Genomic DNA, 22,437 nt, shown 5'->3' on the forward strand with positions numbered 1-22,437 from the left:
TCATGCCACTATTCTGGCCTGAAAAGTTTCTGCTGAAAAATCAGCTGATAGCCTTCTGGGGTTTCCTTTGTATGTAACTGTTTTCTTACTGCTCTTAAAAATTCTCTATCACTATTTTTTGCTATTTTAATTATTATGTGTTTTGGTGTGGACCTCCTTGGTTTGGGTTGACTTTGTTGGGGGACTCACTGCACCTCCTGGATCTGGATGTCTGTCTCCTTCCCCAGATTAGGGAAGTTTTCAGATATTATTTCTTCAAATAAAGTTTCTGTTCCCCTCCCTCTCTCCTCCTTCTGGGATCCTTTTATGAATGTTATTACAGTTATGTCATTGAGTTCCCTTAACCTATTCTCATTTTTTACTATCGTTTTTCCTTTTTGCTATTCAGTTTGGTTGCTTTCCATTACCCTGTCTTCAGATCACTGACTCATTCTTCTGCCTCCTCTAATCTACCATTTCTCTCTAGTGTATTTGTTATTTCAGTTATGTTCTTATCTCTGGCTGGTTCTTTTTTTTTTTTTCTTCATATTTTCAATCTCTTTGTTGGAGGTCTCACTGAGATCCTCTACTCTTTTTTTCAAGTCCAGTGGGTATCTTTATGACCATTACTTTGAATTCTTCATCAGGAATATTGCTTTGCTCCATTTCATTTAGCTCTTGTGCTGTGATTTTGTCCTATTCTTGCATTTGGGACATATTCCTGTCTTCTCATTTTGTCTAACTCTCTGTGTTTGTTTCTATGGGTTAGGAAAGTCTGCCACATCTCCTGATCTTGAAAGTAGTGGCCTTATGAAGAAGAGGTCCCACAGTGCCCTGCAGTATAATGCTTCCTGTTCACCAGAACCAGGCAGTTCAGGGAAGTCTCCTATGTGGGCCACGTGTGTCCTACTGTTATGCCTGGGATGCATTTGTCTTCAGATCAGTCATCTGTAATGACTCTCTTTGTCTGCTGTGGGCTCACTGGGCAGGGTTTGATCCCTGCATTGTTAGAATGTACCAGTCTGGAGCCAATGCAGGCTTCTTCTTGGGCAGTGTCAGCAGTCAGACCAGATGCCTACCTTTAGCCCATCTACCTAGGTTGCAGTTACACCAAACTTCAGGGCTTTCTTCCTATGCTGCCCCCTGAGAAGCTTTGGTTGGAAGGTTTTTAATTACTGATTCAATGTCTTTGTCATAGGTCTATTGAGATTCTATTTCTTCTTAAATTAGTTCTGGGAATTTGTGTGTTTTTAGTAGTTTCTCCATCACATATAGATGATCTAATTTGTTGGTATACAACTGTTCACAGCATTCTCTTATATCCTTTTATTTCTGTAAGATGTGTAGTAATGCCTCACTTTCTTTTCTGATATTTTTATTCTGAATCCTTTTTATTCTTGGTCAGTCTAACTAAAGTCTTCTCAACTTTGTTCTTTTCAACTAAACAACTTTTGATTTCAATGATTCTATTTTTCTATTCTCTAGTTTAGTTTTCTATTCTGAATTTAGTTTGTCCTTCATTTTCTAGTTCCTTCAAGTCACGTTAATGATGTGAGATCTTTCAAACATAGGTGTTTGTAGCTATGAATTTCCCTTTGATCACTGCTCTCATAGCATATGTTGTATTTTCATTTCCATTCATATCAAAATGTTATAATTTCATTTGTAATTTATTTGATTCGCTAGTTGTTAGAATATACATTAAAAATTCAACATATTTCTGAATTTTCCATTTACCTTATACTGTTGATTTCTTTTTGGTTTTTTTAATGTTTATTTATTTTTGAGAGAGAGAGAGAGAGAGAGAGAGAGAGAGAAACAGAGAGAGAGGAAGACACAGAATCCAAAGCAGGCTCCAGGCTCTGAGCTGTCAGCACAGAGGCTGATGCGGGGCTCAAACTCACAAACCATGAGATCATGACCTGAGCCTAAGTCGGATGCTTAACCAACTGAGCCACCCAGGTGCCCCTATTGTTGATTTCTAATTTAACTTCATTGGGATCACAAAAGATATTTTGTGATTTCAGTCTTCTTAAATTTATTGAGACTTGGTGTTTGGCCTAACACATGGTTTATCCTGGAGAATCCATGTGTTCTTGAGAAAAATGTGTACTCTGCTGTTGAGTGAAGTGTGCTATGGATATGTTAAGTCAAGTTGGTTTATAGTGTTGTTCTAGTCCTCCGTTTCCTTATTGATCTTCTGTCTAGGTGTCTTGCCCATTGTTGAAAGTGGGTTATTGAAGTGTCCAGCTATAATTGTAGAACTATTTCTCCTTTTAGTTCAGCTAATGTTTCCTTCATATATTTGGGGGCTCTGTAGCTTGGTGTGTAAATGGCTATAACGTTTATCTTCTTGATGAATTGACCCTCTCATTGATATATAATGTCCTTATTTGTCTCTTATAACATTTTTTTGACCAAAAGTAGATTGTGTCTGATATGAACATGGCCACTCCAGCTCTCTTGGTTCTTATTTACATGGAATATCTTGTTCCATCTTTCACATTGAACCCATTTGTGTCTTTGGATCTGAAGTGAGTCTCTTGTAGATGGCATATATAGTAGGATCATGTTTTTTCATCTATTCTGCCAATCTCTGTCCTTTAACTGGTGAATTTAATCTATTTACTTTTAAAGTAATTACTGTTAAAGAAGCACTAACTTTTTACACTGTTAGTTGTTTTTTGGGTTTTTTTTTTTACACTGTTAGTTGTTTTCTATTGAGTTCCAAAACTTTCTGTTCCTGAATTATTTCCATCTTTGTCTGTTGTGTTGGGTTTTTTTTTTTTTTTTTCTAGTGTACCATTTTCATTCCCCTTTTATTTTCTGGATATTTTTTAGTTATTTTCTTATTAGTTACCCTGGTGATTATAATTAACATCTTAAACTCAGAAAAATATAATTTGAATCAATACCAATTTAGCTCTAATAATGTATTAGTTAGGGTTTCCAGAGAACCAGAACCAATAGAATGTGTAAATACAGACAGAGATTTATTTTAAGCAATTAGCAGTCATAATTATGGAGGCTGGCAAGTCCAAAATCTGCAGGGTAGATTAATCAGGATTCATTAAATGCTCCCCTGGTTGAAGTATTCTATTAGAATCCACAGTTCTACAAAAGTTGATTCTGTTATTTTTTGCCAGCTTATTGGTTGTTTCAGTGGAGGGACAGATTCTTGGAGCACCCACCTCTACCATTTTCCATGATGTTACTATTTATATATTTTTTTAGTTTTAATTTTGAAATTATTATAGATTCACAGGAAGCTGCAAGGATAATACAGGAATGTCCCATGTACCTTTGACCCTCTTCCCCCTAATAACATCATGCATAATTACAATATCAAAACCAGGAATTTAACATGCACAGTGCAGCACAATAAATTTTAAAAGATCACTTCAAATGGGGCACCTTGGTGGCTTAGTCAGTTAAGCGTCCGACTTTGGCTCAGGTCATGATCTCACGGTTCATGAGTTCGAGCCCTGCATCGGGCTCTGTGTTGACAGTTCAGATTCGGAGCCTCCTTCAGATCCTGTGTCTCCCTCTCTCTCTGCCCCTCTCCCACTCGTGCTCTCTCTCTCTCAAAAATAAAATAAACATAATAACAATATTAAAAGATCACTTCAAATAAGGCTTAACCTCATGAAATTTCAGAACATCAAGGATAAAAAGACCCTAAAAGCTTCCAGAGAGAGAAATAATTCGTATACAGAAGTTGATAATCTGAGTGGAAAAAAATAGAAAAATGCCTTCAAAATTCTGAGTGAAAATATTTTTTTAAAGAACTGTATGTCAAGCTATGCTGTGAACAAAGTATGAGAACAGAAAAGACATTTTCAGATGTACCAAGTCTTAGAAACCACAAAGAGATGTCCTTCCCCATCTTGTAACAGTAAAGAGAAAGAGGAAGGCAGGGAAGCAGGGAAACAAGGGCTCCAGGAGAGAAGGCCAAGGAAATGCCCAGGAATGCCCAGAAAAGGGGATGACAGCCACGTGGCTGTTTGGTCAGAGAGCGAGGCCTGGCTTCCAGAATGGATGGCACCATGGAAACTGGGAATGGGTGTGCTGCCCAAAAAGACTGACCCGTGGAAAATGACGTTATGACGTACTGCTAACAGTGGGTAAGAGTATGGAAGGACTCAGCCAGAGACTTTTAAAAAATAAAATTAAACAGATGAGAAGAATTATTATCCCCTAGGTGGGGGGAAATTGCATAAGAAGGAAAATGCAATTATGGCTTAGTAATAAACAACAGTTAGGCATTTGTATTTTCGAAATTATGGAAACTCTGTGCTTTCAACCATAAACGATATAGCTATTTGGGGGGAAAGGGAGAGAGAAGGAAGATATAAGAGAGAGAAAATAATAATCTACCAAAGAGGTAAATAATTCCTAGATAGCGTCTAAATTTGGCAAATCAAGAAATAACAGGGTATGTTTATTTATAAATCTAGCAGCAAAAGCCAAAAGCTGCCAAAAGAGTTGAGCATTCCCTCAGCAGGACAGAAAAACGCTTTGCCAAAGGGGTGAGGGGGGTTTGTTTTTACCGTAAATCTTTTAATTCTGTGTTGCCATAAGCTTTATGCATAAAACACTCTGATACAAATATAAATGAATGTCATTTCCTTTTGGATTAGAAGTACTGTTATCAAACAAAAAACACGACCTAAAAAACAGAAGAACACAGTGCTACTCATTGTTTACGGAGGAGGCCTTCTCTCAAGTTTTTAGAATTTGAAGCATACTGAAAGATTTTACATTCGACTTTTGAAAACAGGAAAGTTACAATTCCCAACTGGAAGTACCCTAAAGCTAACAGGACAGCTTAGGCTCATAAGCACTTTTACTACTTCGTCACAGCCACTCTGTGTGAGCATCCCCACAGACAGGTCTGAACAATGACAAGTAACACAGGCCTTCAGCCCCTGGGGCCTCTGGTCCCAGAGCGCAGGACAAGCCAGCTGCAGCATGGGGCACAGTGCTTGGCTCCCCTGACCAATTCCAACCGTGAGACAGGAGAACTCACGGTACTGTCCCCACACACGCAGCTGTGGGGATGGACGCCCCTACTCCAGCGTGGGCAGATCTGCACTAATGGTGAGAAGGACGCACCACAGCGGCATCTGAAGTGACAGCGCCCAGATATGTGTGAAGAGGCTTGCGGTGCAGACAGGTGATCAAGGGGCACGGGTGGGATACGGGGAGTCACCAGGAAAAGAGTGGTTTAGTAAGATCCCAAGAGTCAGCAGAAAACTGCCGGGAGCTGCTACCTAGGGGAGAACAGACAAGGCACAAGAGCAGTCTGACAACACTGGCCCAGGGGCGGTGGGGCCGTGGGCAGCGGCAGGGTGACAGCTTTGCAGCCCTTGCCCTTCTCCTGCTATAGGGGTCTTCTCTTCTGTGGGTCTCATTCTGCAACAGACAGCCCTCCTGTCTTGAGATGTCACAGCCGAAGAGCCCGGTGGAGGCTGTGACCAGGCAAGTGGCAGATTCCAGAAGTTTCCACACCTCTCCCAGACTGGGCGAACCATATTCAAGGCTCGCTTAGTTCTTCCTTTTTTCTTCCTTGCCTTCTTCCTTCCTTTTTTTTCTTTTGTTCTTTCTTCTTTGATTTTTTGGGTGAGGCATCTGATCAAAGATTGAGGCAATTTAGCTCTAGTTTATGAGGAAACAGAATGTGACAGAGTCCACAACTCAGAGTGACACATCACACACACCACACTGCCCACACACACTATGCTCACCAGGCGGGCAGGCTCTCTATGCGTGGCCACCTTAGTGGTGCGTCCATGGAAGAAGAGAGACCCAGCGGCAGATCACAACCTTGGGTTCAAGGTGAAGGGCTCTGGCAAACTTAGGCTCCAGTAGGAAGCTTTTAAAGGAGGCTGAACCACACAATCCCCATTTGCTGACACACACATGCTGCAGACACACAGACAGACCAACCGTGGGAAGCGGGGCCCAGAGCAGCACAGTATGGAAAATCAATAGGGTGAGGGGTTTCAAGGCAGGAGTATAAGGATTCCCTAAACAGAGGGAAGCAGGAAACCCTGACTTTCCTACGAAGTATGAAGATGACTGCCGACCGATTAAGTGTCAAATCCCTTCCTGATGGTCCAGTCACTGGTGGCCTAGGAAATCAAGGAATGTTTGTGAAGCTCAAGAAGATGCTAGAAATGGCTTCTGCCACTAAAAGAAAAAAGCCAGCGGCAGTCACGTGGCTGGGTGCTGGCTGGCAGCAGGCGAGGAGCAGGATTCCCCCCGAGCCCGCAGCGCTGACACAAAGGCACATAGCATTCTTTATAAGAACATGTACAAATATTCAGACCCTGCCCAAAATGAAAAAATTCTCCCATTTGATCAGCCTTTGACACCGTCTGGAACTACTAGTGAAAGCCTCCTTCTGATAATGCGCTAATGACAGGAAATGTTTAGGCAAGCAGGTCCTGAGAATGGCTTGGGAAAATCTGAACTGCCTCTATCTGAGACCAGGTAACAAATGATCAAGTCTTCCTGGGAAATAAATCCTGCCATGAAACAAGATAATTTAGGAAGAGGATGAACTAATGACTGCTTCCGTTACAGAAGACACTAAGGAGCGCCGGGCTGGAGACACATGCAGCTGCACCTGTAAACACCCCCCACTGCACACCATGCACACGGTTAGCAAGATGCTAGGTTCTCTACCGGGTTAAAGAATACCATAGTTACCACTGTTCATCACAAGGTGCAGGTGCAGACCCCGTTAGCTCACAGCGTGCTCAGAATTTTCAATTATCCACTCAATAGCAGCCCACCCCTGGAGCAACAAAGAAAGAGTTCAACACGGTGTAAGAAATCCTGCTTCTCGAACTGCAGACGGCCAGCCACAACCTGGATTTTAAATGGCACAAGGAAAGCGCTGCGGCTTTAAAGGAGACACAGTAACCATTTGTGAATAACCTTTCACCGTAAGCAGGCAGTTTTTCAAGCTCAGAAATAAGGTGGTAGGTGTTCTGCCTGAAATTCTCGCACAGGCTCAGGCTGCACCAACACGGGCACCTACCATCTACGCTATCACCTCCTGAGTGCAGGACGAGGGGGCAGCCTCACCGCCTTCTCAATGACTCATCCCACCCAAATCCCAGGACGACCTGCTCCCCTTCTCCTGTCTTCTGTTCCGGCATCATCCTAGCTGCTGGGATGCACTGAAGTGGTAACACAGCTGGAGCGGGGGTGGGGTGGGGAGCGATTCAACACAGCAGTCACTAACGTAAAGTGAAATAAAATCATTTGGCCTCACTGAGTTTCCCCTGACTTTTCTCATAAGAGGTCTCAGGTGGCTTTGGACTCACCAAGTAGTCCCTTCCTCCTATAATTTATTTTCTTCAGCAAACATTTAGGGCGCCTGCCCTAGGCCAGACACTGGCCACACAAAAGTAAGTAAGGTTCTGTCTCCTCCCAAGAGGGCTTGCAGTGAGGACACGAGGCATGCGGCTCTGGACACTGCATACCCCCTTCCCCACCCGCCCCCCCCAACTGCCCTCCCCTGTACTGAGTTGAGCTAATGCCAACATTTCTCAAATCGGGGTTTTTCTTAAAAACAGGGAAGACTTGCTCTTCTATCAGTGCCTAGGCTAAATGCGAGCCAGAAGTGAGTGGCTTCCCAGTTAAATTATGCCAAGCACGGTAGGCATCCCACAGATCCCCAAAATGAAGAATTGCTTCTGACCAAAACAAACCAGGAGAGAGCAGGGGAAGGGAGGACAGCCAGGAAGACGTCAGCCAGTGAGGTAAGCTAAATAGCAAAGGCCCTGCTCTGGCGAGTGACATTACCTTGAATTCGAGTGACATTACCTTGAACTCGTATAACGGCTTCCACACATCCAAGCTCTTTCCATCAGCTGTGCTGGAGAGGAGGGGCAACCTGGACTCCGTGAGCAGTGTCCGCCTCACTAAGGCAGCCCTCCAGCTAGGGACCTGGGGAGGACGGCCTCCTGCGATCCAACCTTTCTCCTGCCACCTCCACAAAGCTTATTCCCAAATCCTGCCAGGGGGGAGGCGCAAAGACGGCAGCTGACTCCAGGGAACTTCGCAGAGGAGAGGTTCAGCCAAAGCCGCTAGGTGCCTATTCAGTAGGCTGTACTACGACAATTCCCGAATAACCTGCCTGAAGATGTTAACGTGTGGGGTTTGTTCTGTTCACTGAGCCTGTGCTATTTTGGCTCTTGGAAGCGGTGGTTGCTTCCGCTGAGTTTACGTTCCAGATTCACCGGGCACTTCCCCTCAGGCCTGGGCCAGCCCTCCCTGCGGCCAGGTTTGAATGTCCCAGTGGAAAATGCTGTGACATCCATCATGAGCTCAGCTGGTAATGGAGGGCCGCAGCACTCAGTAGGATTTCCGGACCTATATCTTTCACCCCCTAAATCTGGCACTTAACACCTGGGGTGCACACAGGGCCCGGGACTGAGATCCATACCTTCTTTGCATTGGATGATATTGTGTTGGCCATCAGACTTTCCAGGTAGCTGCCGAGGCTGATCCCCTTCACGGTGATGATGGCTTCTTGTGTGAGCACAGTCCTACAGAAAAGCAGGAAGTAAAGGGGCTGAGCAGCCTGAGGAAGGGGAGGCTCCAGCCCACCCTGACCTTGGAATTCAACGTGTCAATCCCAGGACGCGATGGCTTACATTTCAGGGTCCTCCGGATGGGGTGTGTATACCAGCCTCTCGTTCACGGACACCAAGTTTGTGAGTGTGATCTTGAAGCAAACAAAAAATGGTTTTAGGTTTTACTTCTCTTGCATTTCTTCCCAAACCACCTGCTCATACTCTTCCATCCTCAAATCACCACTTACTGAAGCCAGAACAGAAGAGACACGAAGTCCCAGGGAAACCCAGCCCTGGCCGCTCCTTCTGGCAGCCTTTGCATGTCCTCCACACCCAAACCTAAGTCTGGCCTGGCCCCAAGGCACTTTCAAACTGCCAACCCATCAACAGTCCTACAAAAGCATTCAGGGTTACCATCCAGGTAAATGAGCACAAAGTTGCTCGTATAGAATACGATTTTATAAAATAAACCGTGTTTCTAGTTTCTGCATTTTCCCCAAATTTTTTGAATGTGCAGTAGGCCGATATAAATTTTTCTGAGAGGAGTGAAGGGAAAAAGGTGCTTGTAAAATTAGTGCTAAAGGGGCGCCTGGATGGCTCAGTCAGTTAAGCATCCAACTTTGGGTCAGGTCATGATCTCGTAGTCTGTGGGTTCAAGCCGTGTATCAGGCTCTGTGCTGATAGCTCAGAGCCTGGAGCCTGCTTTGGATTCTGTGCCTTCCCCTCTCTCTGCCCCTCCCCTACTCATGCTCTATCTCTCTCTCAAAAAGAAATAAACAAAACAAAAAAGAAATAAAAAACTTAGTGCTAAAAGTCATGTGTGCTGTTGGAAGTCATGATAGTGGTTATCTTGGGGGTGTGGTGGGGGTGCCCCCCAGAAAGAAGCATAAAGGGGGATCCTGGGGTCTGGTCACATTCTGTTCCTGATCTGCCTGGTTACAAAGGTGTGTTCACTTTGTGACAATTCATTACAGGCATTTTTCTATGAGCTTATTATACCAGAATAAAAAGATAAATAAAATACTGCTAAACAAAATTAGCCTTTCTATTAAAAATAAAAGATCACTTAGACCAAAGGTGGGCTGGAAATAAAATTAAATGAAGATATTACCCACCATCACCAGGAAATACCAAGCACCTTTCTCATCTTAGGCCATTGCTTACATTGGTGGAACAAAGTTCCATTTTCTTTTCTACTGGATCCACAACGGAATGTTCTTTGATGTATGTCAAAGTCCTACTGGTTCCCAAAATCTAAAAAACAAAGCAAAACTAGCATAGTAATGTGTCAAAAATTTCATTTTGTAGCATCAACCACAAAATGCCATCTCATTTACTAATTAATTCCTTTATCTATTCAACAAACGACCCAAGGGGGTACGCAGCCATGGACGGCCCTCCCCAGCTCCTTCGGTGGGTCTCTGTACCAGCAGTGGAGGCAGACATTGAACAAATGAATGGATGCAGATAGAGTTGAGCGTATGACAGTAATAAATGCCCTGACGAAGAAAAGAACAGTGAGAGGCGGGGAGCATGGGGAAGGCCCCCCTGCCAGGTGGCAAAGCCAGGGAAGGAGGGCACCACGTAGAGTTCTGGGTTTAGCAGGTCGGCTGCAGTCACCTCCCAGGGCCAGACCTGTGCGCTGAGCTCCTGGCACTGTCCTGGCACAGTGACAGGCCAACATGGCAGGAGAGGGAGAATGTGGGCCCACTGGCATGCTGGGTCCACGCCAGGGCTTAAACTCTGTGCTGAGAGGAGGACGGGGGTCCATATGGGCAGGAGAAAGCCATGCTCAGATTTACATTGTCAACGACCTCCCTGATGGCTCTGTGGGAGAGACCTGTCAGGACCGAATGTGTCCCCAAAGTTCATATGTTGACGCCCTGACCTCCAACACCTCAGAATGTGACTGTATTTGGAAACAGGGTCTTTCGAAAGGTAATTAAGTTTAAAAGGGGGTCATCAGGGTGGGCCCTAACCCAGCCTGAGCAGTATCCTTATAAGGAGAGATAAGAACACACAGAGGGAGACACCAGAGCTGCGAGGGCAAGGGACCACCACCTGCAGAGGAAGCAGGGCAGCTGTCTGCCAGCCAAGGACAGAGGCTGGGACAGACCCGTCCCTCGCGGTCCTCAGGGGAACCAAGCCTGCCCGTCTTGATCTCGGACCTCCAGCTTCCAGAGCTGTGAGGAAACAACCCTCTGTCGGAGCCCCCAGTCTGCGTATCTGGTTAGGACACAGGACCGTGGAGTGACGCAGGAGTCTATGGGGGTAGGGCCAGGGCTGAGGGTGGGGGAGCCACGCCACACGTCAGGAGACCTCAGGACCCACAGAGATAGAAAATTAAATGAAGTTTACAGAGAAACAAACCACCTCTCGGGTTTCTCTGAAGTCCTGAGCAGGTGTTCTCAGGGAAGGCTGTCACCTTCTGCAGATGGGCACCAGCCGGGCACGTGCAGATGCAGCAGAAACAAGGAGGGTGCAACTGGGTGATTGTGGGTATGGCCCGGGCAGGGCGATGCGGGCACAGGGAGCCAACGGGGGTGCAGCCCGAGCAGGGCTGTGGGCGCAGCAGGGGCGATGCGGGTGCGGTGGGGATGACGCAGGTATAGCCTGGGCATGTGGGTGAGCGGGCCAACGTGGGTGCAGCCGGGCGATGCCGGTGTAGCCGGCATGTGCGGGTTGGTGTGGCAGGGCTGTGTGCGTGTGGCGGGGCGGTACTGGCGCGGCGGGGTGCGCAGTTGCAGCCTCACCGCTTTCACGAAGCCGGGCAGCCCCCACTCGGTGCTGAGGAGGCGGTGGCTGTGAAGCCGGCCCCGGCCATCCACACTGCGCTCCAGCACGTCAACTCCCACGACACAGGGGTTCATCGGATTCGGGTACTTCCTCATGGCAGCTTTGATGACAGTGTCCCATGGGTGGCTGGTGGGAAAAATACAACCACCCAGCATAAGCAAGCAATCCCTACATTTGTAAAGTGTGCCACAGAGGCACGGGGGGGGGGGGGGGGCGCAGAGCTGCTGTGGCCCGCAGAGTGAAATGAAAATCAGTGTTAATGTTCTCGTTAAAAGCTTTTTTTCTTTTGGCTTTAATTAAAGGTATATGCAAACAAATCTGTCTGAGGCATCCGGCCCCACACCCAAATCCTGGATCTTGTGATCCTTCTGGGCTGACCAGGGGCAACCGGAAGGCTTTGCCTGGGAGAACTCGCAGGACACTGGGGACACAGAGGTCTCAGGCTGCTGGCAGCCGTGTTCAGTGCGTCTGCATTCTTGGCCCAGGTGCTGCCCTCACAGGCCACCCCGACATTGGGGCCTTGGCGGAACGAACCACTTCCCACCCCCACTCAGTACCTTCCTGTCCTCCACTTCCTCCACCGCTCCACCCCTGAACAACACTGGTTTCAACTGTGTGGGTCCCCTTACATGTGGATTTTTTTCAATAAATACAGAAAAGTACTATAAATGTGTTTTCTCTTCCTTATGATTTTCTTCATACCATTTTTTCTCTCGCTTATTGTAAGAATACAGTATATAATACATAAAATACGTGTTAAGCAACTCTTCATGTTGTCAGTAAGGCTTCCAGTCCATAGTAGGCAGTAAGTTAATTTCTGGGGGAAGCAAAAGTTGTACATAATTTTTAATCTACAGGTTCAGTACCACCCCTATTAAAATGACAATAACATTTTTCACAGAACTAGAACAAATAATACTAAAATTTGTATGGAACCCCAAAAGACCCTGAATAGCCAAAGCAGTCTTCAGAAAGAAGAACAAAGCTGAAGTTGTCACAATCCCAGATTTCAAGGTAAGCTACAAAGCTGTAGTAATCAAAACAGTATGGAACTGGCACAAAAATAGACACACAGATCAAAAGAACAGAACAGAGGGCCAGAACTAGACCAACACTTACATGGCCAATTAATCTACCAAAAAGGTGACAAGAATATACAATTGGGAAAAGACAGTCTCTTCAGTAAATGATGCTAGGAAAACTGAACAGCTACATTCAAAAGAGTGAAACTGGAAGGACGCCTGGGTGGTTCAGTCAGTTAAACTTCTGACTCTTAATTTCGGCTCAGGTCATGATCTCATGGTTCCTGAGATTGAGCCCTGCGTCAGGCTCTGTGCTAACAGGGCGGAGCCTGCTTGGGATTCTCTCTCTCCTCTCTCTCTGCCCCTCCCCCTGCTCGTGCATGTGCTGCTCTCTGTCTCTCAAAATAAATAAATAAACTTAAAAAAAAAAATGAAACTGGACCACTTTCTTACACCATATACAAAAATAAATTCAAAGTGGATTAAAGTCCTAAATGTGGGACGTAAAACTATAAAACTCCTAGAGAAAAACATAGGTAGTAAGCTCTTTGACAACAATTTCCTAGCTATGTTTCCTAAGGCAGAGAAACAAAAGTAAAGATAAATTCATTGGGACTACACCTCCCCCCAAATAAATTTTTTTGCACAGTGCAGGAAACCATCAACTGAACAAAAAGTCAACCCAGTGAAAGGGAGAAGATATTTGCAAATGGTATATCTGATAAGGGGTTAAAATCCAAAATATATAAAGAATTTATTCAACTCAATACCAAAAAAACCCAAATGATCTAATTAAAAATGGGCAGAGGACCTGAGTAGACATTTTTCCAAATAAGACATATAGTTGGCCAACATACACACAAAAAGATGCTCCAGATCACTAATCATCAGGAAAATGAAAATCAAAACCACAAGGAGCTATCACCTTATGTCTATAAAAATGGCTAAAATAAAAAAGACAAGAAGCTGGTGAGAATATGGAGGAAAAAAGAACCCTCATGGTAGGAATGCAAATTGGCAGGCCATTGTGGAAAACAGTGTGAAGTTCTTCAAAAAATTAAAACTAGGAGGGGCGCCTGGGTGGCGCAGTCGGTTAAGCGTCCGACTTCAGCCAGGTCATGATCTCGCGCTCCGTGAGTTCGAGCCCCGCGTCGGGCTCTGGGCTGATGGCTCAGAGCCTGGAGCCTGTTTCCGATTCTGTGTCTCCCTCTCTCTCTGCCCCTCCCCCGTTCATGCTCTGTCTCTCTCTGTCCCAAAAATAAATAAAAAACGTTGAAAAAAAAAATTAAAACTAGGATTACCATACAATCCAGTCATTTCACTACTGAGTATTTACCCAAAGAAAATGAAAATACTAATTCAAGAAGATATTTGCATCACTATGTTTATTGTAGCATAATTTATAATAGCCAAGATATGGAAACAACCCAAGTGCCTACTGATAAAATGAATGCATAAAGAAGATGTGGTATACAAGCACAATGGAATATTACTTAGCCATGAAAAAGGAGCCATCGTGGATCTAGATGGTATTATGCTAAATGAAGTAAGTCAGACACAGAAAAATATCATAGAATTTCACTTATATGTGGAATCTAAAAGACAAAACAAAGGAATAAATAATGCAGAAACAGATGCATAAATATAGAGACCAAACTGGTGGTTGTCAGAGGGGAGGGGGCTATGGGGGATGGGCAGCATGGGTGAAGGGGACTGAGAGATACAGGCTTCCAGTTGCAGAATGAATTAAGTCATGGGGATAAAAGGTACAGCACAGGGGGACCTGGGTGGGTCAGTCAGTTAAACGTCCAACTCGTGATCTCAGCCCAGAGGGCATCCGAGCCCCCCTGGGTATGTCAATGATTTCATGGTTTCATGGTTTGTGAGTTCAAGTCCCACATTGAACTCTGCATTGACAGCATGGAGCCTACTTGGGATTTTGTCTCTCCTTCTTTCTGCCCCTCACCTGCTTGTGTCCTCTCTCTCAAAATAAATCAGCAAACTTGACAGAAAGAAGAGAAGAGAAAAGAAAAGAAGAAAGAAAGGTACAGCATAGGGAATGTAGTCAATGGTACTGTAATAGCATTCGGTAGCTACATCTGTAGTGAACCTAGCAGGACATATAGAGATGTTGAATCACTATGTGGTACACCTGAAACTAACATAATATTGTGTGTTAACTATACTTCAATTAAGAAAAAAAAAAAGATATTTAGGAAGTAGTAGTACTTTGTAACAAATTGTGAGAGAAAGAAAAGTGACCATACATTCCAGTTTGCCCAGGACAGTTCCAGTTTTTGCCTTTTGTCTTACAGCACATACTAAGAGTGTCCCCTTTTACTTTCAAAGACATCCTAATTTGGATGATAAATTATGTGTTAATCCTGGAAATAAGGAAAGAGGAGGATTCGAGAATGAGCCCCAAGTTTTGGGCTCGAACAATTGTGTGGATAGTTGGGCCATTTACTGAAAGAGTTGTTGTTTTTTTTAAGTTATACACAATTTTCAGCCGTGCAGGGGGTCAGCACCCCCTAAGCACCTGCATTATTCAAGGGTCAACTATACTTTGTTCCAACTTCTAAGTGGGATGTGATGTGAGGTGGCCAACCTATTTTTTCTGATTATAAAAAATAAGTGTCCAAAATACTGAAAAATAAAGAAAACTATGAAAATAAAACCATCCACAATTCCACTACCCAAAGATGACCACAGCGTGTGCAGGAGTCCCCGAGGGCGTCCTTCTCCTACAAGATGCTACCTCTCCTTCTCTTACCCTGAGCCTTTGAGGTGGGGGGTGGATACCTTTGTCCTTATTTTGTTTCCTGCTGTCAGGTCGCAAGCCACGTCCACAGCTGCCCCACTGCTGGGACAATGCTTGTTCAGTGCTAGTTGAGGCTCGAAACTCCTATGGTGGTCCACAGGATGTCAGGCACCACCTTCAAGTATTCAGAGTGGCCCCTTCCCCTGAGCGCTTATTCCCCTAATTCTTCCTTCCTCCAATGTGTGTGCCCCCAGAGGGCATCCGAGCCCCCTGCCCCCGAGCCCCCCTGGGTATGTCAACAACACCATCGTTCTTCAGACACACCCAGACAAGTTTAAACAGCACGTGTAGACACAGCCCAGACTCAAAACTAAGACACTAAGACACACACACACACACACACACACGCACGCACGCACCTTAAACAGATTAAACTGGCATCAGGCTCAAACCATAGTCAGATTTATCATATCATCTGCTTTTTATATTTAATGATGAACATCTTCCTAGATCATGAACCTATTTTCAGAAAGGCGATTATAAACAGCTGCACAACAGGTTACCCTGCAGATATTTATATTCAACCAGTTCCCTATGGTGGGTTATTTTTTTTTTAAGTTTATTTATTTATTTTGAGAGAGAGAGACAGAGAGAGCCAGCAGGGGAGGGGGGGAGAGAGAGGGAGAGAATCCCAAGCAGGTTCCACACCGTCAGCACAGAGCCCGACATGGAACTCGAACTCACAAACCGCGAGTTCATGACCTGAGCCAAAACCAAGAGTCAGACGCTCAACCAACGGAGCCACCCAGGTGCCCCCGTGGTGGGTTATTTAGTTTACTCGGCAAAATACAGACAGTAGTGAGCGCTGGTTACACTCATCTTTCATTCATCTAATTCTTCCTTAAGATAAATTCCTGGGAATGGATTTACTAAACCAAGTATCAAATATTACGACAAAATTAAATGTTTTTGGTCCATATTTGACATCCTTTTAAAATATCAGTTACTGACCATTAATTTACTTTATCCTCATAAAAGTCTGTCCCAGCTCTGAAAGTTTGCAGCAGGGCCCAGACTAGAACTGGGTCTTCCAGCCCCCTACCCTATGTTCTTTCCATTGAGTTCCATGACCTCTAGATTGGCAGGAACCGGTCTAAAATTCCCTCTCTTAAACAAAGAAATGCTTTTTCAAACTGTGGAATCATGTCACCGAGTTAATGCATCTACTAGCTGTAACATAAAGGGATGAAAAAGCAGAGATGTGGCTGCACCGATCACTCTGTAGGACCCAGACGCCGAGCCTCCCTCTCTGAGGAAGAAAGGTCAGGGGCATGGTCATCCAAGATCTAGGGAAGGAGGGAGAACCGGACACACATGAAAGCTGCAAGGGACCTAGTTACATGGGGCCCTTCTCAACGAAATACTCTGCGGGCGCTGCAGGCTAAGGTCCTAAGAGGTGTTCCCATACAAATCCCTGCTTTAAGCAGAATAGGCTTTGTCTCTTAAAATTACTTAAAACTATCAAAAAGTTGAAGAAATATTGGTATTAAGCAAATCTTACACAATAATCTTTCTTTTATATAGAAACCTTGTATCTTTCTCACTGATTTAAACTAAATACAAGCCACTTATGACACTCACATAATAAATAATCCTACTGATTATAGGAGAATGACCACATCTGTTTAACAGAGACATCAACAGATGCAGGAAATAACATTTTTTAAAATAACAAGTGTTAAGTACAGCAAGTCAGTATCACACACTTCCTGGTTGAAGGCAATAGCCTGACACTTACTTGTTTGGCAAAAATGGCGAAGTCTGGCCATATGGAGTGTTGGGGAGGACAGGAGAAAGCGGGGAGTTGGAGCTGCCAGTGACACACTGGCCCAGGCCCTGAGAGACGCTGAGCAGGCAGGTGACCTGGTGTCAGGGCTCAGGCACAGGGTCTGGGTTAGGCAGGACAGGAATCGGCTGGAATTCATCCTCCGGGGTGCGTGGTCCTGGCTATGGCTTCAGGTCACTCCTGGTGACCTTCAGGTCACACCTGGCTACCACTTCGGGTGATCGGGGTGCAGTGGTAACCCGGTCCCAGGGTGGGAGGCCCCCACCACAGAGTGGCTGCCTCAGAGCACAGTGCCACCACTGAAGGGCCAGGCAGCACTCTTGCAGCGCCTGGAAGGTGGCAGCACTAGGCCCACCTGGCACACTGGGGAGCAGAAAGGAGTAACAGAGACATCTGTCTACGCACAGCCAGGGTGGCAGAAAGATGAGTGGGATGAGATTATAGGATGCCTGGGGTGTGCCTGAAATAACCCGGCAGTGGGGGGTTTGGGGGGGTGGGGAGCAGTGGGTGGGGACACGTGAAGCCAAGCCTGGCTGCAAGAGGGTGACTGTCAATGTGGGAGATGGCAGTGGGCACTCACTATTCTCAGCTCTCCGCTTTTGCATACTTTTAAAATTTCCATAATAACAAGCTTTTAAAAATATATATATAACTTGCCATAACCAAGGCAACGCGTCCCTGCACCCACCCAAAGCAACTCTAGGCCCAGACCAGCGGTTCTCAGAGAGTGGTCCACACCCAGGAGGCTCCCGGGCCCTTTGGGGAGTTCTGCCAGGCCCAAAGTGTCTCAACGCTACTAAGACATGATTGGCCTTTTTCACCATACTGACATTTACCCTGATGCTGCAAAAGTAACAGAGAGTAAAGCTTGCTGGCCTCCCACCGTGAATTAAGGCCCTGAACCCAAACCTGGGGTCAGCGCCCACTGCTATACATGCACTCAGGAAAACAATGCCAGTGTCTTCTTAAGAATACCCATTATGGGGGGGCGCCTGGGTGGCGCAGTCGGTTAAGCGTCCGACTTCAGACAGGTCACGATCTCGCGGTCCGTGGGTTCGAGCCCCGCGTCGGGCTCTAGGCTGATGGCTCAGAGCCTGGAGCCTGTTTCCGATTCTGTGTCTCCCTCTCTCTCTGCCCCTCCCCCGTTCATGCTCTGTCTCTCTCTGTCCCAAAAATAAATAAATGTTGAAAAAAAAATTTAATTAAAAAAAAAAAAAACCCATTATGAGGCGCCTGGATGGCTCAGTCAGTTGAGCGTCTGACTTCGGCTCAGGTCATGATCTCGTGGTCTCTGAGTTCGAGCCCCGTGTTGGGCTCTGTGCTGACAGCTCAGAGCCTGGAGCCTGCTTAGGATTCTGTCTCCCTCTCTCTCTGCCCTTCCCCAATGTTCTCTCTCTCTCTCTCTCTCTCTGTCAAAAATAAGTAAACATTAAAAAAATTCAAAAAAAAAGAATATCCATTATGAAATAGTAAGACTATTAATTTTACATTAGACCCTTAAGTCCCCCCTCTACTGATATTCTGAGCGAGAGAACACGATGCAGGCAGGACGCGCTCCAGCCGCACGTGCGGGTGCATGGTGGCTGGGGAAGCACGGGGCAGCTATTGGGTGGGGAGGCCCTCGTGGCTGCTTCTTTCCGGCCCACCACTCCAAGTAAAACAACAGATGGATGACCTCTGGTTATTCAGACGTAGGCACTTGGCAGACATTTTCTCAAAAATTAATAAAGTGAACTTATCACTTCAACAACTGATTGTATTTGCTGCCAAAGAAAATTTGAGCTTCTGAGTGCAGAATGGAATTTTAGAAAACTTGTATCCTCTACCATGAGCCTGATGACTGTGCCATACTGTAAACCTGACGAACCCATATATGCCAAGTGACTGGTGCATAATGTCATGAAATCATACAGGACTGAAAGACCCGGGCCGATTACTCTAGTAATTATGGCTTTGGAGTTGACATTGCAACAAACTTCAGAAACTACCACTTGTCTCGTTGTAGCAGCAAATAGCCCCAATTACTTTAAAAGACTATTAAAATATTGCTGCCTTTTCCAAATGGGTTTTATTCATATACTGAGTGAGGCTGGGTTTTATTCGTATATTTGAACCAAAATAACAGACTGCAAAACACTGAATACAGAAGCAGACATGAGTATCAATCTATCTTCTATTAAGCCAGAAATTAACAACAACAAAAATATCAAACAGTGTCAATCTTCTTACAACTTCTTGTGCTTTTGGAAAATATAGGTTTGTTATTTAATACAAATGTTATTTACATTAATACAGTGGGTCTATTGTTATTAATTTTAATAAATTGGTAGATATTTTTAAGTTTATTGGTTTTAATTTCTAATACGGTAAATATCGATAGATGTAACACAGACTAAAACTGTTTGGGGTATCTCACATTTTCTAAGAGTGTAAAGGGGTCCTGAGGCTGAAAAGTTTGAGAATCACTAACCCAATGGGCCCTTGATTAAATGGATCAGAAATATGCACAGGGGTGGATGATATGGAATGATATGGTGGAATAAAGGGGGAATGTCATGTTCTTTCAATAAGAGACAGGATAAACTGTGACATATTCATACAATGGAATATCACGCAGCTATGAGACACACACACCTCCTTAACACACTGTTGTGAAGAAAGGGAAATGGTCAAAAGACCTGTACCAGGTGATCTTGATTCCTATTTTAAAACAACAAACGGCATCACATGGACATCACGTGAACACACACACATAAACGTAGTCAAATGGACCTTTGCAACATAGACCTTCAGAAGGATACCCACCAAATTCATAATTTTGTCTGCCTGTGGGGAGAGAGAAAGGGAAGAGCACTGGAAGGCATTCAACTTTTGTCTGCAATGTTCAATTTCTCTCATTTAAAAGAAAAGGAGGGGGCAGGGAGCAGAGGACCAGCACTTAGCCCACAGCTTGGGGGCTCACTGAATTCTTTTGGTGGATTGCCAGCTGCCCTCATTTTGCAAGGGCACCTGGTTTCCCGGAGATTCTTCAGCTCCTCACTGAGCACCTACTCTGTGCCAGGCACTGGCAGAGTGCCAAGGACACAAAATGAATGAGGTAAAAGAATGAAGGACTGATAGAGGCTACTACACCAATGAAGCTCAAAAAAATACGTGCCAGACATAAAAGAAGCCAGACACAAATGACTACGTACTGTATGATGAGATTTATACGAAATGTCTAGAAAAGGCAAATCAATAGAAACAGAGTGGTGGTTGCCTGGGGCTGGAGATGAGAGTGGCGGGGGACTGTGAATGGGCATGAGGGGTCTTTGTAGGATGATGGAAACGTTCTAAAGCTGGACTACAGTGATGGTTGTGTAACTCTGCAAATGCATTAAGAATCACTGAACTTGGGGCGCCTGGGTGGCGCAGTCGGTTAAGCGTCCGACTTCAGCCAGGTCACGATCTCGCGGTCTGTAAGTTCGAGCCCCGCGTTGGGCTCTGGGCTGATGGCTCAGAGCCTGGAGCCTGTTTCCGATTCTGTGTCTCCCTCTCTCTCTGCCCCACCCCCGTTCATGCTCTGTCTCTCTCTGTCCCCAAAAAAATAAATAAATGTTGAAAAAAAAAAAAAAAGAATCACTGAACTGTACACTTTAAATGGGTGTTTATCAATAGTGACTTTCCACAGCTGACCATTCACTTCTGCCTGTCAACCAACATTTCATGAACTTCTAGGATAATCCTTCTCAGGTGTTCAATGACAAAACTGAGCCCCAATGCCTGGGCATACAGTTTGCAATGACTTAACTTATCCCCTCTGCATCTGGATGGTGTCAGTTATGTCCCAACCTTGGAAGGGCTGAGAAAAGAATCTCTGGAGTCTCTCTCAAGGGGTTTTCTCTGGGTCTCTCAAGGAACCCCAGTCGAGAAAGGCTGCAGGCCGTACAAAAATCAACACTATAACTAGATCCCATAAAGTCTCAAGATCTCATTAAAAATAACTTCAGAGGTTTTAAACCACTTGATAAATTTTTATTTTACATAATAATTTATATAAAAAGGTCAGAGAATGACAATTCCATTTCATGCAATATTTTTTCAGAAATGAAATGCTTCTCTTAAGTGGGGTCAAGGAATCTTTAAAATCTTTGTTCCTTTAAAAAATATTAAAAGATGGTTTCATAGTGTCACAGATCAAGCGACTTATTTGGAGATATCATTTAGGTCACGAAAGTACTCTGAAACAGTTCGCAGTTTTCCATGCCGGCTTTGGAGGCCTTCCATGCCCACAAGTGCATGCAGGCTGAAAGACCCCCAACAAGCCTTCTCCACATTTGGCTTCCTCCCGAGCTCACTTAGCGTCGGTGTTCAATTGCCCTACATAATCTCAGCAAAGGACCAGGCCAGCTTTCCAGGCCTCTGTTCTCCCCGGGTCGCCGCGCGCCCTGCCCAAAGAGCGCATTGTGCAGGCGGAGAGACGGCCTGCTCCCGGGTGGTCTGCGGAGTGCGCACCATCACTTTGCCGGGTCCTCTCCCGGCCACGTCCACTCGGGCCTCCCTGCACACCGGTGCGCCCTGCCGCGGAAAGCACTGCCCCGCTCCCCACCGTTCGGCCCCCGACGGCTAGCGGAGAACCGTCCCCGCGGCTCGGCCCTCCGCCAGCCCCCAAAAGGAAAGGCCGCCCCCCGCCCCCTGGATTTAGCAATCCCACCACGGGCCTCCGTCAGTCAGACGGCCCCTCCATCGAACAGACTGCACCACTCGGCGGGATCTCTACCTAACGTCGTCCTAGCTGGGACAAGGCCTGCTCCTCTTTTTAGGATGCCGGGGCCGCGGTCTGGGAACCGCCAGCGCGGGGCCGGGCGGGCTCTGCGAGGGCTGGGTCTGGGGTCTAGCCTTCCTCGACCGCCCCCAGAGGTTTGGGGGCAGGAGCAGGTGCCGGTCCGGACCCCACCGTGGCCCGCAGCCCGACCTCACCCGAACACGTGCTCCGAGCTCCAGATCTTCATCGCCGCCGGCCGCCGGCCGCAAGGCGCGGGTTCCCGACTCGGACTCCGCGCGCCCGACTCAGTGCGCCCGACTCCTCCCTCGCGGCGCGTGGGGGCGGGGCGGGGGCGGGGCGCGCGCGCGGTGGGCGGGACCGGGACCCGCGCTCTCCTGCACCTCTCGCTTGCCTGTCATTTGGCCACGAGGGTTGTGGCGGCTAAAAATAGGGATGCGGGACTCAGCTGTCCCCGCGGATGGGGCATCTGCGCTGCGGCAAGGAGATGCGCGGAGAGCACTAGCTGCAAATGCAGGGATGGAGGTGAGGGACTAATTCTCATCGTTCAGGTTGTCCAAATTCTCCCACAGCTCTTTCCAGTTGGGCTGTTTTCTACTGTTGGGAAGTATAAAGAAAAACAAAATCTCCTGTCAGCCCCCCAGAAACTCTCCACGGAATAGAAGAGAAAGAAACAGTTT

The 22,437-nt window shown here is 46.0% G+C and overlaps 1 protein-coding gene across 16 annotated transcripts in view; it reads right to left on the reverse strand.

Moving 5' to 3' along the window:
- Positions 1–22,083, reverse strand: part of PRELID3A (PRELI domain containing 3A) — a 39,232-nt gene extending 17,149 nt beyond the window's left edge. For 4 of the 16 annotated variants that reach the window (XM_011287939.4, XM_045041872.1, XM_019814970.3 and 1 more), the window contains exons 1-5: positions 21,955–22,083; positions 11,324–11,492; positions 9,735–9,824; positions 8,652–8,722; positions 8,441–8,543 (exon numbers count right to left, since the gene is read on the reverse strand). In XM_011287939.4, the coding sequence (XP_011286241.1) occupies positions 8,441–8,543; positions 8,652–8,722; positions 9,735–9,824; positions 11,324–11,492; positions 21,955–21,986 (465 nt within the window). In that variant the 5' untranslated portion in view covers positions 21,987–22,083. The other 12 variants (XM_019814966.3, XM_019814967.3, XM_011287942.4 and 9 more) reach the window with 12 other exon arrangements.
- Between the last annotated feature and the right edge of the window lie 354 nt (positions 22,084–22,437).

The sequence above is a fragment of the Felis catus genome, chromosome D3 (genome assembly GCF_018350175.1).
Source record: "Felis catus isolate Fca126 chromosome D3, F.catus_Fca126_mat1.0, whole genome shotgun sequence".
NCBI classification, from domain to species: Eukaryota; Metazoa; Chordata; class Mammalia; order Carnivora; family Felidae; genus Felis; species Felis catus.